Raw genomic sequence first — 16,713 nt, forward strand, 5'->3', positions numbered from 1 at the left:
CTACAGACCGGCCCACCAGGTATTAAAGCCATAAAGCCTTTGAATGAAAACAAACGCTGTTGTGACAGTGATGTACACTGTCTTGTTGGTATATGTTCAGTTCAGTTCAGTTCAGTTCATTTTTATTTCAAACATATACATTCACCAACATTTCATAAAATCATTCCATGCAGTTGTTTGAAAAGGAGTAGGCTGAAGTATATACTTATTTAGCCCTACCCCCTCAGGTTTACATCCTCATCATCTAAATTTGAACAACAAAACGTTTACAATGCCTTCAACTTAGAACATAATTGTATGATTTCTATCAATTTTACGTCAGATAAAAACTTTGTTCGCAAGATTCAGATAATTATTTAATAAAAGCTAGATATTTTAAATGAGAATAAGTAAGAAAAGTATTTCTTTGTGCCCCCCTTTCCCTGTTAATGCCCTACCTGGCCCCACGACATCCACTGGTTTCCTCTTTCTGGCGCAAAGTGGGCGATAAACAAACAAGAGAGAAAAGCCGATCAGCTGATCATTGATCAGTTTCATGATTGAAGTAGCAACAGGAGAGGGAGGGGGAGAGAATGAGAGAAGAGGAGGCAGCTGTGCAGCAAAGACACAGAATAACTCCAGCTTTGTGTCTTTTTCCATTCTAGCTTAAGTACAGGACAAACTGCGTCTCTTCTCAGCTCAATACAAAACCTGTAATATTTTCTCTGAATGAGGGACCATTCCATTTTTAAGGAGCCGTTGGCAACTCTACTAACTAACCTTATGAATAAAATAAAGTTCACCATCAGTAACATCACAGCATCCGTCCAGCTGTATAGAAACTCCATCATGCTAGCTAGCACGCAGTAAGAGTTATTGTAACTGACTGTAAAAAGTCAGCACAACGAAAATAAACTTCACCTAAACTTGGTTTATATCTGACCCAGATAGACTGCAGGTCATAACTTCTTACCTGAAGTTCAGTTCACCTGACACTCGGACTGGCGACTGCCTCGGGTCTCTCCTCCTGCCTCCCCTTTCCCTCATCCACCTGCTAGCCGTTGTGGAAGCTCCGCCATGCTCGATGGCCAGTCCAGCTATGTTAAACTGTTAATCTTTTGCCAAAAAACTGTTTTCTGTGGTGCTGTCGTTCGTGCTTGGCTCTCCTACCTTTGCTAACATGATGCTCATAGCGCAGAAGCCGATGCTGCATTCACTTACACTCGGATATCTGAGCTTCACTGTGAAAACATAATCGTACATTTGATATTTCATTGGATTTTATTGTTTTGGCTTCGCGGTGGCACCTGGGGTGGCCAGTCTGGTTGGGGGGGTGGCCTGTGCCCCCCAGGCCACCCCGCTGGACACGCCACAGCGGTTGAGAACAGCTGCTGACATAATGTGGATCCGAAGATCCATAATTGGCCTATCTGGAGTTGAAAGTCTCAATAAATGCACGGCGTTTCGGCGGGTACACCGGCTTCCCCGAGTGTGACGCTTATTTTGAGCGATGAAAAAAATAATAAAATATAATTTTATTTTTATATTTCAAAATCACAACAATCTTCCAATATAGAACTACAAGTTTTTTTTAAAAAAAGAACTAAACACAAATAAAATGCACTTCAGCTAAATACTTCTAATTTATTTTTCCCAAACCACGCGGAGCCGCAGTATAAGGACTAAAGAGCCGCGGATTGCCGACCCCTGGTTTATACAGTGGTATTTGAAATAAATACAAGTTACTGATAAACAAATGAAAGAAAAATGCAAAACATGATAAAATATAGTAAAATGATAACCATTAGAACTGCAGTTGTTTTCCTTCTTGTCTGCAGACTAACAGTCCACAGGTTGGGTGCTCGGACTCTGATTCGCTCCCTGGAGATGGATGAGAGAGAGAGCAGAGGACAGCAAGATGGAGGAGTGAAGGAGAAGGTGGTGAAGCTCAGTGTCCAATCAGGAGTGAGCAGTTCTTTCACTGCCTTCATTGCTGTCAACAAAGACAACAGCGAAGTGATTCAGGGACCTCTTGTGCGCAGAAATATTCCAACGCCCTGTGAGTTTATTTCAAAAGAAAAAACTAAAACTCTGTCGGTCAGTTTGAAGGTAAAGATAGCTGAATGTGAATGAAAGGAGTACAATTATAAGTTAATGAACAGACTTTTAGAGTCAGTTCACTAGGCTGGATGGCCTGTCCTAACCAAGCGAGGTAAATATGAAACCATACCAGCTCAGACGTTGCCTGGCTTAACAAGGTCCGTGTCGGGTGTTGACGAAGCTGATGAGAAGTGGGCTACCAGAACAAGATGACATTGGTGGGTAAGAGACGGAAATAAGTGGCTATTGGAATGCTACTACACAAGTAACCCCAGCGGAAGGGGTTACATGAATGGGATGAGGGACTTATGGAATCTTTGATACCCATTGGTTTATTCTTCTGCCTTCTATCTCTCTGGCGTACCTCTTCAAACAGCTGCCCAAGGCTGTGAGTTGTTGCAGTTTCTAAGGCCTCAGGTATGGACAGCTTGCTATACTTCTTAGGCACGTCTTCATTGCACTTTTCTGCAACTCTAATAGTTGGGTAACTTCCCTCCATGCTACCTTGATCTTGACCAGTAGTCTCCTTCTCCATGAAGGGTACTGCTCCTTGTAGCCTAGTCTAGATCAGCTGATCAGTTACAGTGATGGTTGCAATAGGAATTGCCCATAGTGCTGCATTCAGATCATCTTGTAGATCTTCAGAGGGTATTTCATGTAATCTTGGTAACTGGCTACAGAGGGTCCAGGTTTCAAGCTTTGCCACGATCCTATCATTCAGGTCAGTTCTTCTCACACTCTACTGTCCTTCTTCTATCGTGCTCATGGCTTAGTAATGATGATGCCCCCCTGCTGACCTGTCATCCTCAGCTGTAGCATTTGTGTTGTACCTCATCAATCTGTAGCTATGAGAACAGTTCCTCCTTCCGAATGTTGAAACACTGAGCGATTGTTATTTTCACCATCAGTCTTGATGCTGAGACAAAGAGTCCACAGGTCCCGCATCTTATTAGTGTAATCACTTCCGCTGGGGTGTCTTGCATAGTAGCAATCCAACAGCCGTGTTCTCATGTCTTGCCCTCTTGTGCTTTCTCGTTCCATTAGCCCACTTCTCATTAGTGTGTCCTAGTTCCTCAACACCTGACGCAGATCTTGTTAATCTGGGTGACGTTCAAGACAAAATGGTTTCAGTTTACTGTCTCTTGGTCATATCCGAGGTGGGCTTGGTTAGCACGGACCTGACGTTCCAAAGGCTTGTCATCTTACCACCAGGAGAAAAAATATAAATAGCAGAGAACAACAAATACTACAAACAGTAGTTGTTTGTTGGGGGTTTTTTGTATATCACCCTAATAATGTTCTTTCCAAGAAATAAAATGTCTGGACTTTTTAGTTTTGTTTACATAATAGTGTGTAAATCCATTCCAATGTGTGCTCGAGCAGCCCTGAGTAATTAAAAGCAGGCAGTCTGGCATGTAAAGGATAATGAAGGAGTGAGTGGAGAAAGATGGTTAAGTTAGGTAACTTTACTGGCAGACACATCAGGGAGGTGAGAGTAGTAAGTTCTGAAATGGCTGAAGAGTTAACACATGAATAGGTAGGACATGATATAATAGCTTGTAGTGTTTATGTTATGTCTACATCACTAAAATGATATCAAGTTCTTTTTTTTCTTTTCTTTTGTTTTGCATTCTAGTTGCTCGCTTGAGGGGAGGTGGTTCACCAATGTGTAAGTAAAAGCTGAATATCAGTATAACACACTTCTGCACATCTATGATTTTCTTTTTTTAATATTTGTTGTTTTTATTGATTGTCTTGCACAGAGAATTTACATTAGGGGCAGTACAACATTCCTGGAAACAGAAACCTGACATTTATATGCATAGATTATGTCTACACACAATTCTGCTAGACAATAGAGATCAACATGTATGACAAATAATTTCAATTCCTCAGAATTGTAGCAAAATGGCAAGTGGTAGCTCCCAGTTTTATTTAATAAATTAAATGTTTATTTGGAATATATGTCTGGTCAATATTTTAATAGTAGGCAAAGAGAAAAGCAGACAACCAACCACCAACACCAAAAACCCCCCAAACAATACCCCCCCCCCCCATTACAAACAATGGTTTGTACTATTTGTGTTGTATTACAGCCTATTAATGTTAAAAAGAAAGAAATTAAATGTCTGGACATTTTTGTCTTGATACATAATAGTGTGTAAATCCATTGCAATTTGTGCTCGAGCAGCCACGAGTAATAAAAGCAGACAGTCTGTCATGTAAAGGATAATGAAAGAGTGCTAAAATACTGCAGCGACCAATAAGAGAGGAGGAAGCAGGTGAGTGGAAAAGAGGGTCATGTGAGGAAACTTTACTGGCACACATCAGGGAGGTGAGAGTAATAAGTTCTGAAATGGCAGAGGAGTTAACACATGAATAGTTAGGACATGATATGATAGCTTGTAGTGTTTATGTTGTATGTCTACATCACTAAAATGACATCAATTTCTTTTTTCTTTTTTTTCTCTTTTTTGCATTCTAGGTGCTCCCATGAGTTGTATGAGTAAGTAAAAGCTGAATATCAGTATATCACACTTCTGCACATTACATTAGGGGCAGTACAACATTCCTGGAAACAGAAACCTGACATTTATATGTCAGATTTTGTCTATATACAATTTTGGTAGACAATGGAGATCAGCATGTATGACAAACAATTTCAGTTGCTCAGAATAGTAGCAAACTGGTAAGTGGTAGCTCCCGGTTGTGTTTAATAAATTAAATAATAATTTATTATTATTTTTATTTTTAGAATGTTTAGTTAGAATATATGTCTGGTCAATATTTTAATAGTAGGCAAAGAGAAAAACAGACAAACAAACAACACCAACAAAAAAAACCCCCAAAACAACACCCTCTCTATATTACAAACAATAGTTTGAACTATTTGTGTTGTATAGCAGCCTATGAATGTTAAAAAGTAAGAAATTAAATGTCTGGACATTTTGTGTTTTTGTTTACGTAATAGTGGGCATGCCCGGGTCAATGGGTCCTCCACGTCGATTGAGTAAGTAAAAACTGAATGGCAACACATACACACATATACACATGTACTCTTTGATCCCGCACAGTTGATGTGGAGCACCCACAATTTTATTGTACATATACAATGAAAGGTGTAGTTTATTCTACAGGTCTATGGATTTCTGGGGAAAAAAATAGAAATAAACCAACACATTTCTCAGCTGTATCCTTAGACAGAAGGTGATTACTTTTTCCAAAGTTCCAAAGGCTTGTTGTCTTACCACCAGGAGAAAAAAAATTAGAAATACCAGAGAACAACAAATACTACAAACAGTAGTTGTTTGTTGGGGGGTTGTTTTGTTTTTTGTATATCACCCTAATAATGTTCTTTCCAAGAAATAAAATGTCTGGACTTTTTAGTTTTGTTTACATAATAGTGTGTAAATCCATTCCAATGTGTGCTCGAGCAGCCCTGAGTAATTAAAAGCAGGCAGTCTGGCATGTAAAGGACAATGAAGGAGTGAGTGAGTGGAGAAAGATGGTTAGGTTAGGTAACTTTACTGGCACACATCAGGGAGGTGAGAGTAGTAAGTTCTGAAATGGCAGAGGAGTTGACATGAATAGTTAGGACATGATATGATAGCTTGTAGTGTTTATGTTGTATGTCTACATCACTAAAATGATATCAAGTTCTTTTTCTTCACCAACATATAAGAGTAAGTAAAAGCTTAATACAGTGGAACCCCGACTTACGAAATTAATTCGTTCCTGAGGGTCTTTCGTAAGTCGAAAATTTCCGTAAGTCGAAGCACCCATCGCTGAACGATAGGCTATAGGCTAATTGCTAACTAGAACAACAATATGTCGTTCAAGTGGAACAGCGAAGCGCAATTACGAAAGCCAAGGGGTTGTCACATGATTCGGAAGGCATTGTGGGCATTTTAGGCTCAGCCAATCAGAGCCAGCGGATTTCGTTACACGGGCATTTTGCTGTAACACGGGCAGAAATACAGGGAGTGCAGAATTATTAGGCAAATGAGTATTTTGTCCACATCATCGTCTTCATGCATGTTGTCTTACTCCAAGCTGTATAGGCTCGAAAGCCTACTACCAATTAAGCATATTAGGTGATGTGCATCTCTGTAATGAGAAGGGGTGTGGTCTAATGACATCAACACCCTATATCAGGTGTGCATAATTATTAGGCAACTTCCTTTCCTTTGGCAAAATGGGTCAAAAGAAGGACTTGACAGGCTCAGAAAAGTCAAAAATAGTGAGATATCTTGCAGAGGGATGCAGCAGTCTTAAAATTGCAAAGCTTCTGAAGCGTGATCATCGAACAATCAAGCGTTTCATTCAAAATAGTCAACAGGGTCGCAAGAAGCGTGTGGAAAAACCAAGGCGCAAAATAACTGCCCATGAACTGAGAAAAGTCAAGCGTGCAGCTGCCAAGATGCCACTTGCCACCAGTTTGGCCATATTTCAGAGCTGCAACATCACTGGAGTGCCCAAAAGCACAAGGTGTGCAATACTCAGAGACATGGCCAAGGTAAGAAAGGCTGAAAGACGACCACCACTGAACAAGACACACAAGCTGAAACGTCAAGACTGGGCCAAGAAATATCTCAAGACTGATTTTTCTAAGGTTTTATGGACTGATGAAATGAGAGTGAGTCTTGATGGGCCAGATGGATGGGCCCGTGGCTGGATTGGTAAAGGGCAGAGAGCTCCAGTCCGACTCAGACGCCAGCAAGGTGGAGGTGGAGTACTGGTTTGGGCTGGTATCATCAAAGATGAGCTTGTGGGGCCTTTTCGGGTTGAGGATGGAGTCAAGCTCAACTCCCAGTCCTACTGCCAGTTTCTGGAAGACACCTTCTTCAAGCAGTGGTACAGAAAGAAGTCTGCATCCTTCAAGAAAAACATGATTTTCATGCAGGACAATGCTCCATCACACACGTCCAAGTACTCCACAGCGTGGCTGGCAAGAAAGGGTATAAAAGAAGAAAAACTAATGGCATGGCCTCCTTGTTCACCTGGGGCCCGTTCTTCGTACCTCGCTAAGTAAGTTGGCCGGATTTGAATGTTGACGATTTCGCGTGATCTTGGATCATTCGGTTCTCCGAAGCTCATCTGGGACTTGCTGTCATAGCAACAGATCTGTAAGCGTAAACCTGCTCGGGAGCAGGTTTACTTTATGTAAACAGGATTAGATCGCGGCCACTCAGGTATGTCCGCTGCAGTTATATGAAAGCAAGAGCGATATTTCGCCACTGTTTTACCATAAATAAATATTATCAATGTAACTAAAGATAATGCAGCATTTGATTCTTTTATTGATTTCATACAGATACATACAGGTCATTTCCGAAAAAAAGGGAAATGTACTATTAATCATTCTATTACATGTAGTAGATCATGTCAGATGTAATTCATATTTTAGAGTAGTAATAGTAAATTACTTCGTGCAATCAAGATGAGAGACCACGACTATAAAAGCGAAGGTGGATTTGGGAAGTCTGTCGCAGCCATGTCCTGTCCGTTTGTACGCGAGCAAGGAAGGTGCAAGATTGATAAGGAGAGTTTACAGAATTTAGCGTATATTGCGGGATAGACAGGATCCTTTAGCTCAGCGCGACGGTGTGCTCATAGAGAGATATCGATTCTCCCGTGAGGGTATTATTTACTTTCTTCCTCTCTCTCTCTCTCTCTCTCTCTCTATCTCTCTCTCTCTCTATCTATCTATCTATATATATATATATATATATATATATATATATATATATATATATATATATATACATATATATATATACATACATATATATATACATATATATACTTACTGTACTGTATATACTTACTCCTGACTTACTGTGCATGCTTCAGTCACCCTTTGCATGGGAACAGGTAAAAGTGATGGAGTGTTATGTCAAACTACACACAAAAAAACCCACAATGTCAATAAATGTCACAGTACAAAAAGGGGTGTGACGAGGGGGTGCAGGACCACCACCTGTCTTTATTTGCTCTGCCCTTTTCTTGGTTGCTGTTATAAACAAACAAACAGATTATTCCAGGGTCTCTTGTCATAGACTAAAAGCAATATAAGTGATAAATATTACCATTCTGTGGAATATTCTTATATTTCACTTTTACTTGTTCCCATGTTCTAGTGGGTCCTGTTGTGGCTCTAATGTGAAAGAGGATATGATGTAATATAATATAATGTGGTATAATATAATATCACATGATATAATGTAATATCATGGATCACTTACGAGTTTAATTCGTCAGCAACTTTCTGCCAGCCCTCTCTCCTTGCTTTTGCAGCCTTTGCAGTGTTCCCCTGCATTTTAATTAAACTCTGAAACTCCTGATATCCCTCAATCAAGAGTTCTTGGTCTGCTGCCGTGAAATACTGTGCGCGCTCCTTCGACATCTTCGCCGACCAATCACAGGGTTGCCGATCAATGTTTCTACTATCGATGCGTAGCCCCTTTTAAGCCACCCAGTGATCTCAGATTACTTCATCCAGCTATACTAATCGTCAACAACAGGTGTGTTCGGAGAACCGGATTAGCGAGCTCAAAGTTAGCGCGATGATTTGATCTTGGATGTGTCATTTGATCTTGGATGTAGTAAGCGAGGTACGAAGAACGGGCCCCTGATCTGAACCCCATTGAGAACCTGTGGTCCATCATCAAATGTGAGATTTACAAGGAGAGAAAACAGTACACCTCTCTGAACAGTGTCTGGGAGGCTGTGGTTGCTGCTGCACGCAATGTTGATGGTGAACAGATCAAAACACTGACAGAATCCATGGATGGCAGGCTTTTGAGTGTCCTTGCAAAGAAAGGTGGCTATATTGGTCGCTGATTTGTTTTTGTTTTGTTTTTGAATGTCAGAAATGTATATTTGTGAATGTGGAGATGTTATATTGGTTTCACTGGTAAAAATAAATAATTGAAATGGGTATATATTTGTTTTTTGTTAAGTTGCCTAATAATTATGCACAGTAATAGTCACCTGCACACACAGATATCCCCCTAAAATAGCTAAAACTAAAAACAAACTAAAAACTACTTCCAAAAACATTCAGCTTTGATATTAATGAGTTTTTTGGGTTCATTGAGAACATGGTTGTTGTTCAATAATAAAATTATTCCTCAAAAATACAACTTGCCTAATAATTCTGCACTCCCTGTATTGCTGTTCAGTGCCTTCATAACTTGAATTTTTCGTTAAATGGGGTATTCGTTAGTCAGGGTTGCACGGTATCAGTATAACATCAGTATATAAGTATATAAGTTCTGCACATCTATGATTTTTTTTTAATATTTGTAGTTTTTATTGATTGTCTTGCACAAAGAATTTACATTAGGAGCAGTACGACATTCCTGGAAACAGAAACCTGACATTTATATGCATAGATTTTGTCTATACACAATTTTGCTAGACAATGGAGATCAACATGTATGACAAACAATTTCAATTCCCCAGAATTGTAGCAAAATGTAAGTGGCAGCTCCCAGTTGTATTTAATAAATTATAATTTATTATTATTTTTATTTTTAGAATGTTTATTTGGAATATATATCTGGTTGATATTTTAATAGTAGGCAAACAGAAAAAGAAACAAACAACACCAACAATAAAACAAAACAAAACAATCCCCTCTCTATATTACAAGCAATAATTTGAACTATTTGTGTTGTATATCAGCCTATGAATGTTAAAAAGTAAAAAATTAAATGTCTTGACATTTTTTGTTTTTCTTTATGTAATAGTGGGCATCCCCAGGCGAATGGGTCGTCCACCTCCCGTGGGTAAGTAAAAACTGAATGAAATTACATCAGTTGCTGTAGGATTTGCTTTGGTAGTAATTATAATAGGCCTGAGTCAGCAAGCCACAAAAGTTGGGTTGAGTTGCTAAAACATTTTGTTTTATTCGGAATATTAGTGAACATCTTTTATCATTACTCCAATGCCTTGCAGGTAGTATTATAAATAATATCAGAATTCAGTTATTCAGCTGGTTTATTTATTTTATTTATTTATTTTTGTTAGTTAACTTGAAGTGAGGCTGAGTGATTTTGTGGCAGACAGTGCTTGATACAGAATAAACACTAAACACTAGAGAACAAATATGTTAAACCAGGATGTTGAGCAAGAGGTATAAATACTGCAGGGACTAATTGGAGAACAGGATGCAGATGAGGAAAATTTACTTTCAGACATGTCAGGAACGTTACGCCATGAAAACGGAGCATCCAGACTGAACAGATAAACACTGGATAGATTTTAAACACTGTTTGTACTCTTTGTGTTGTATATCAGCCTATTAATGATAAAAAGTAAGAAATTAAATGTCTGTAGATTTTTTGTTTGAGTTTTTTGGGGGGTTTTTTATACTTTGTTTATACATCAATACTGTATTTGTGTTGATGGTAGATAGAAGGTGAACAGTTTTACCTTTACTTATACATTTTAAAGCTGGAAGGTGTGGTGTTGCTCATTTTTATTTATTTTTTCTAACATGTTCAGCCTGTTGTAAACATCCAACCTGTTTTTCTTTCTTTTCTTTTCTTTTTTTTTTTGGTAAACATAGTGTCTGTTTCAAGGACTGTTGTGTACGGTACTCAAACAGGATTTATTAAGTAAAAGCTGAGTGACATCACACATCTACACATTCTGCACATTTCTGTAAATTAAAAAAAGGGAAACCAACACATTTGTACACATCGGTACTTGACATTGACTGCACAGTTGCAATCAACTGTTTTATAGTAATCGGCTGTATTCTTAGTCACAAAGTGAAGTTGTTCGAGTTTTTATTTATAATACTATTTATGTCAAGTTGCAAGTCACAATAATGACCCAGAAGCCATAAACTTACTGATCTAAACAGCAAATGAAATGTCAAATTTTTCCAACATTTTCATATCAGCATCAAAATCTAGCTGCGATTCCTTTTATGTGAAACCATTTTTTTTGATTTAGTAAATAATTAGAAATTCGTGAATTAGAAATACGTGTGGCTCCTTTGATAGAGCACTGAGCAGGAGGAGCTGGTACTGTGTTATTTCATCGTTTTTGTCCTTTCGGTTTTCTTCTACACTGCACAAAAGAGTAAAAACAAAAGTAACATGACGAAACTCTGTTCGGACAGTGAATGAACTGATTCTTTGGACACTTTTCTGCTCTCGCGGAGTACTCAAAGTGATCTATACAACACATTCACCCAATCACTTTCTCTAAACTGATTACTTCCTAACTACATTCATACTCCAATGGATGCATCAGAGAGCAACTTTGAGTTAATATCTTGCCCAACGATATTTGACATGCAGACTGGAGGAGCCAGGGATCGAACCACTAACCTTCCGATCTGTAGGTGACCTACAACCACCCAGTGGTAAACATGAGTAAACCCTCACTAGGTTTTGGATAGTGTACACACACAAATCTGTCAAACCTGCCAACCTTGAAACGTTGGCTACCACAGCAGTATAGTATTGCAACATGGCATTTGGGTCTTCTAACTAAAATAGAAAATAGGAACATAAATAGTGCCATCATTGCCAGACCTGGCCCATATCTGGTTGACATACACTCTTCCATGACACCAGTCAGTCAGAAGTGCCAGCTTGATTCCAGATCTGGGCCAGACCTGTTTTCTATGAGCCTGGGCCAAATAAACCAAACCACAGTTGAGCCAGATATGGCATGCCATCGCATAAACAGTGGCATCTATGCAAGGCCTGGCCCATATCTGGATCATACCACTTACCATGCCAGAAGACAGCCAGCATTGTCGGCTTGACACCAGATCCGGACCAGACCTGCATGGGAGCATGCTCTAATCTCTCTAATAAGATATAATATGGTTGATAGTATCGAACGCTGCACTAAGATCTAGCAGGACAAGCAGAGATGAGTCCACTGTCAGAGGCCATAAGATGATCATTTATAACCTGTGCTGTGATGAGCTCTGAAACCTGACTGAAACTCTTCAAATAAGCCATTCCTCTGCAGATGATCTGTTAGCTGTTTGACAACTACTCTTCCAAGAATTTATGATATGAAAGGAAGGTTAGAGATTGTTCTATAATTAACTAAGACCGCCGGGTCTAGAGATGGCAGATAAATATAAATCAAAGAGTAATTGTACTCCTAAGTGCAAAACTAAGATATCTAAGAGCAGACTGTCTGAGTCAGTTCAGAGGATCCAAAAGTATCACTTCCAAATAATGACAAGCAATAAGGTGACATTGACATTAAAATAATTGTTACAGGGAATCAAGATCCTGATAGAAAAGATGAAGATGTTATACATTTAAATAATTGTGTGGATGCCCTCAAGGGCTTCCACACTATTGAGTTCCTGTTTCTCTTTATTCTTTATTATTCCTGTCGCTTCCGTACGTTTTTCGCCGTGGATCTACTCCCACAGTTTTCAGCCGATTTTCTCCGTTCAAACTCTAAACTGTTCTGCTCTTTCTGCTAATGCCGGCTATATCTTTTGGTGTTTATTACTGTTATACTTTTTAAAATATTACACTTTTTTCCTTTAATTTGTCCCATTGAAATGAATGGAAAACTTCCACAATTCTGCTAAAACTTGCTTGTCTTTGAAACTCAACTACTTTGTCATACTTTCACCTAGAAACTCCATTCAAACTTTAAAATGTTCTCAGATTATTGGGCTATTCCTGTCTGATTCAGCTTTTTCAGATCTTCTGCCGTTTTAATCTTATACCTCTTTAAGTTTTCAGTTGCAACATTGTGATTTTTCAGAAAATACATGCGTTGCTATGGTTGCTATGCAATTAAGTCAGAGTGAGGGCTGGTCCGTTCTGAATTTTCTCTTCATGTCTAAACAACTTCTTGCTACTGGCTCAATTTGCACTCAACCCCCACAAATTATACATCAAAACGTAGGTATTTTTGCTGGCTTTCAGACAATGTCACTATCTTTATTGTGAGATTTACCGTTTTTTCGCAATTTGCCTCGGAGTGACACAAGGTCTCAATACTCCCCATTCAAAGTCTATGGGGAGGTTTTGAAATTCAGAGCTGAAATTCTGTAACGGGAGGCATTTTAAAATCGCCATATCTCTTTAACAAAGCAAAGTTAGGACATGAGGCTTGTGCCAATATATCTTCAGACACTGCTGACACTCACAGTGGAAGCAGTTTTTACAATTATTTTACCGTTGAGCAATGAATTACGTTTGTTTGAGGGGTGGAAATCTGTCCTTCTCTCAGTCTTCAAACTCTGGAAATGAAGCCGTTTCTTCTCTCGTCATATCTCCGCGACGGAGGTAGAACGAGCTATGAAAATCGCAGTCAAAATACACCAAAGTCCGCTGATTCACCCAGTACAAGAATTATGCTGCTAGCCCTCCTAGTTTTTGAGTAACACGACGTTTTGTAACTCCAAAAAACGGCGTTTTTCGCCTCTCACCGCGATCTATTTTCTGACTGCCCAAGTATCTGTCTTTCGGACCGCCGCCCCCTTTCCAGGTGGCGCAATCAGTAATGACACGGCTCTGCAGCTCAAAGGTCGTGGGTTCAATCCCACCTTGGTCCACGTTTTTTTTTTTCACTACAAATTTATACACTATCACAGACCTGTAATTTATATTGCTAATTTATTACAATTCTGCAAAGTTTCATGATTTTAGCAGCTTTTCTAATATGGACCTCAGATTCTTGTCAACACCACATGGCAGAAATACATACAAGTAAACAGCCTGATGAAGCAGACAGAAGCAGTACCTCTGATTGGTGAATTTGAGCAGAACCAGGTTGTTCTGCCTCTTTTCAGCAGAAATTCTGCTCATTCACCTCTTTTCAGCGCAATGTTCTGCTTCTTTCCCTCTTTTCTGCAGAAATTCTGCTGATTTACCTCTTTTCTGCAAAATTTTCAGCCCTTTTACCTCTTATGAGCACAATTCTCAGCAGCTTCTGCTCATTTCACCATAATTGTCAGTCTCTCCATCTCCTTCCTTGTGAGAGTCAGTTTGGCACAGTGAGATGAGTAGCCGCCTTGAGCCCAGGAGGGCTAGGTTTGAAACATAGACTGTCTGCAGCATAACAGTATATCTGTTATGTTATAGTATTACTACTAAGTCACAGTATTTCTGCCAATTCGTAGTATTTGTACTAAATCATACTACTCGTGCCAAATCATAGTATTTGTTGCAAATCATAGTATTCAAACCAAAATATAGTATTTGTACCAAAGCATTGTATTTGTATGAAGTACCGTATTTCTGCCAAATCATAGAATTACTGCAATTTCATAGTATTTTGAGGAATCCCTTTTGTGATAGTATTACTTCTAAGTCATAGTATTTCTGCTTTGTCATAGTATTTGTACTAAAACGTAGCATTTCTGCCAAATCATAGTATTACTGCTATCTCATAGTATTTGAGTGAAATTACAGTGTTTCTGCAAAAACATTGTATTTCTGCTAAATCATAGTATTTCTGTTATCTTAGAGTACTTGTACTCAATTATAGTATTTGTGCCAAAGTTGAGTATTTCTGCCAAATCATATTTATGTGAATTTGTACACTGTAATATTGCTGTATTACGTAGTGGCCTAAGTAGGAGGCTGACTGTTACTAAGTGCATCAGTGTACATAGGTCATCTCTTGTGTTGGAGTGCCCTCTTGTGACGCCTTTTGGGTAGTGCCTTAGTAAATGTGAACACTGCAAGAAGTGGTATCAGACTGGTTTGTAGTGGAGGAATTTGTTACCAGTTTCTTTAATCTTTAATCCGTATTCATGTTGTAATGTATACCCTGTTCTCAATCATAGAAACCACACCATATCACCCCTCCACATCCTCCTACTGTATGCCATATCTCCCTGTAACATCCATCTGACTGCCAATAAACTCCACCTGTGGTAATCTAATCCCTGGATGCCAGCCTCTCCTTCTGACCGAGGATAGCTACTATTGCAGCACCACCCAGCATTAAACTGATGTACACCATTCTGTACAGTGCTAAATCATAGTGTTTGTGCCAAACAATAGCATTCACCCAAATAATAGTATTTCTGCTATGTTATATTATTACTGCTCATAGTATTTCTGCCAAATCATGGTATTTGTTCCAAAGCATAGTATTTCTTCCAAAGCATAGTTTTTCTTCCAAATCATAGTATAACTGCAAAATAAAAGTTTTTGAGCCAAAACATATTTTTTGTGCTAAAACATAGTATTTGTGCCAAATCATAGTATTTCTGCTAAATCCTAGTAATTTTGCTCAATGATAGAATTTCTGAATTTATGCTGTAGTACTTTTTGCTAGATTATAGTATTTCTTCTAAGTCAAAGTATTTCATGTAAATCATAGTATTTCTACCAAGTCCCAGTGTTTCTGCTAAATCATAAATCATACATAAATCAATGTTTCAGCACAAATTGTATGATTTGGCTCAAATACTATGATTTGGCAGAATTTTCTATGGTTCAGCACAAATGCTATGATTTGTAAGAAAAAATATTATTTAGTATAAATACTAATAATACTGTGTTTTAGCACAGATTCAGCTAACACTATGATTTGTCACAAGTGGTATGATTTGGTACAAATACTGTGATTTGGCACAAACACTGTGATTTACCAGAAATACTGTGATTTGGCAGAAATACTATCGTTTGGTTCAAATATTATGATTTAGAAGAAATACTATGTTCAGACTTTAAAAAAATTCTGCTATTTCTGCTAATGTGTGCTATGACTTTTGACCATTGAAATGAATGGAACACATTATCAATGTGGTCACTGATTTTGCTCCCTGGAGTGAGCTGTATTTTAGCTCAGTGAGATGAGCAGCAGTTCTCAGAGCGGGAGGCCCGGGTTCAAATCCCGCTTATGGCAACTATTTTTTTCAGTGCATAATTATATTGTTTTAACTCTTTTCAACACAAATGTAAGATTCTTCACCCCTTTTCACCAGAATTTTCCAGTTTTTTCACCACTTTTCAGCACAAATCCCAGCTTTTTCAGCTGTTTTAAGCAAAAACCTCTTTTCAGCAGAATTTTGCTCATTCACCTCTTTTCAGCAGAAATTATGCTGATTGACCTCTTTTCAGCAGAATTTTCAGAATTTTGCTTATTCAACTTGTTAATATATGCGATTAGCTACATGAAATGTGCTGTTTTAGGGTTACTAAGCAAATGTCTACGTGACCTTTACCTAACAACCTTTGTGATGATAAACTTGTTTACCGACTTGCTCTCTAGTAGAACATACAGACTTAGAAAAGGGGAACCTCAGCTCTGAGTTCTGAGAATAACTCTGTTAAGTGGACAGGAAACACGTCGAGACAGCAATATAGGGCAAATATGTTTGAGCTTGTAATTAAATGTGGGGCTTGAAAAGAGGAAGCAAATTTGGTACAGGACGTACTTGAGATGATCAGACGAGAGAAGGAGAAGGTCAGGAATAGTTTAAACTAAGATTGAGAAAGTAAATGGGGTAAAAGGGGGTGTAGCTTCAGGGCAGCTCACAGCCCGGCGTAAACGCAAGGTGCTGTCACACAGCTTAAGTTATTTGGGTGATTTATTTTATGACAAAATAATAAGGAAATATTGAAAATATACAACACGTTGAGGAGATCTCTTTTGTTATATTTTAGTGTTTAA

General features: G+C 38.6%; 1 protein-coding gene across 35 annotated transcripts in view; it reads left to right on the top strand.

Annotated features, from left to right (window-relative positions):
• The window catches only part of LOC100702702 (von Willebrand factor A domain-containing protein 5A), a 221,118-nt gene that overhangs the window by 65,483 nt on the left and 138,922 nt on the right, over nt 1-16,713 (top strand). For 4 of the 35 annotated variants that reach the window (XM_025898005.1, XM_025898004.1, XM_025897994.1 and 1 more), the window contains exons 44-47: nt 1,818-2,038; nt 3,716-3,748; nt 4,565-4,585; nt 5,051-5,089. The exons of 30 other annotated variants lie outside the window; for them this stretch is intronic. In XM_025898005.1, the coding sequence (XP_025753790.1) occupies nt 1,818-2,038; nt 3,716-3,748; nt 4,565-4,585; nt 5,051-5,089 (314 nt within the window). Of the gene's footprint in view, nt 1-1,817; nt 2,039-3,715; nt 3,749-4,564; nt 4,586-5,050; nt 5,090-9,833; nt 9,873-16,713 lie in introns of all 35 variants that reach the window. One more of the 35 variants, XM_025898010.1, reaches the window with a different exon arrangement.

Source organism: Oreochromis niloticus, linkage group LG14 (genome assembly GCF_001858045.2).
Source record: "Oreochromis niloticus isolate F11D_XX linkage group LG14, O_niloticus_UMD_NMBU, whole genome shotgun sequence".
NCBI lineage: Eukaryota > Metazoa > Chordata > Actinopteri > Cichliformes > Cichlidae > Oreochromis > Oreochromis niloticus.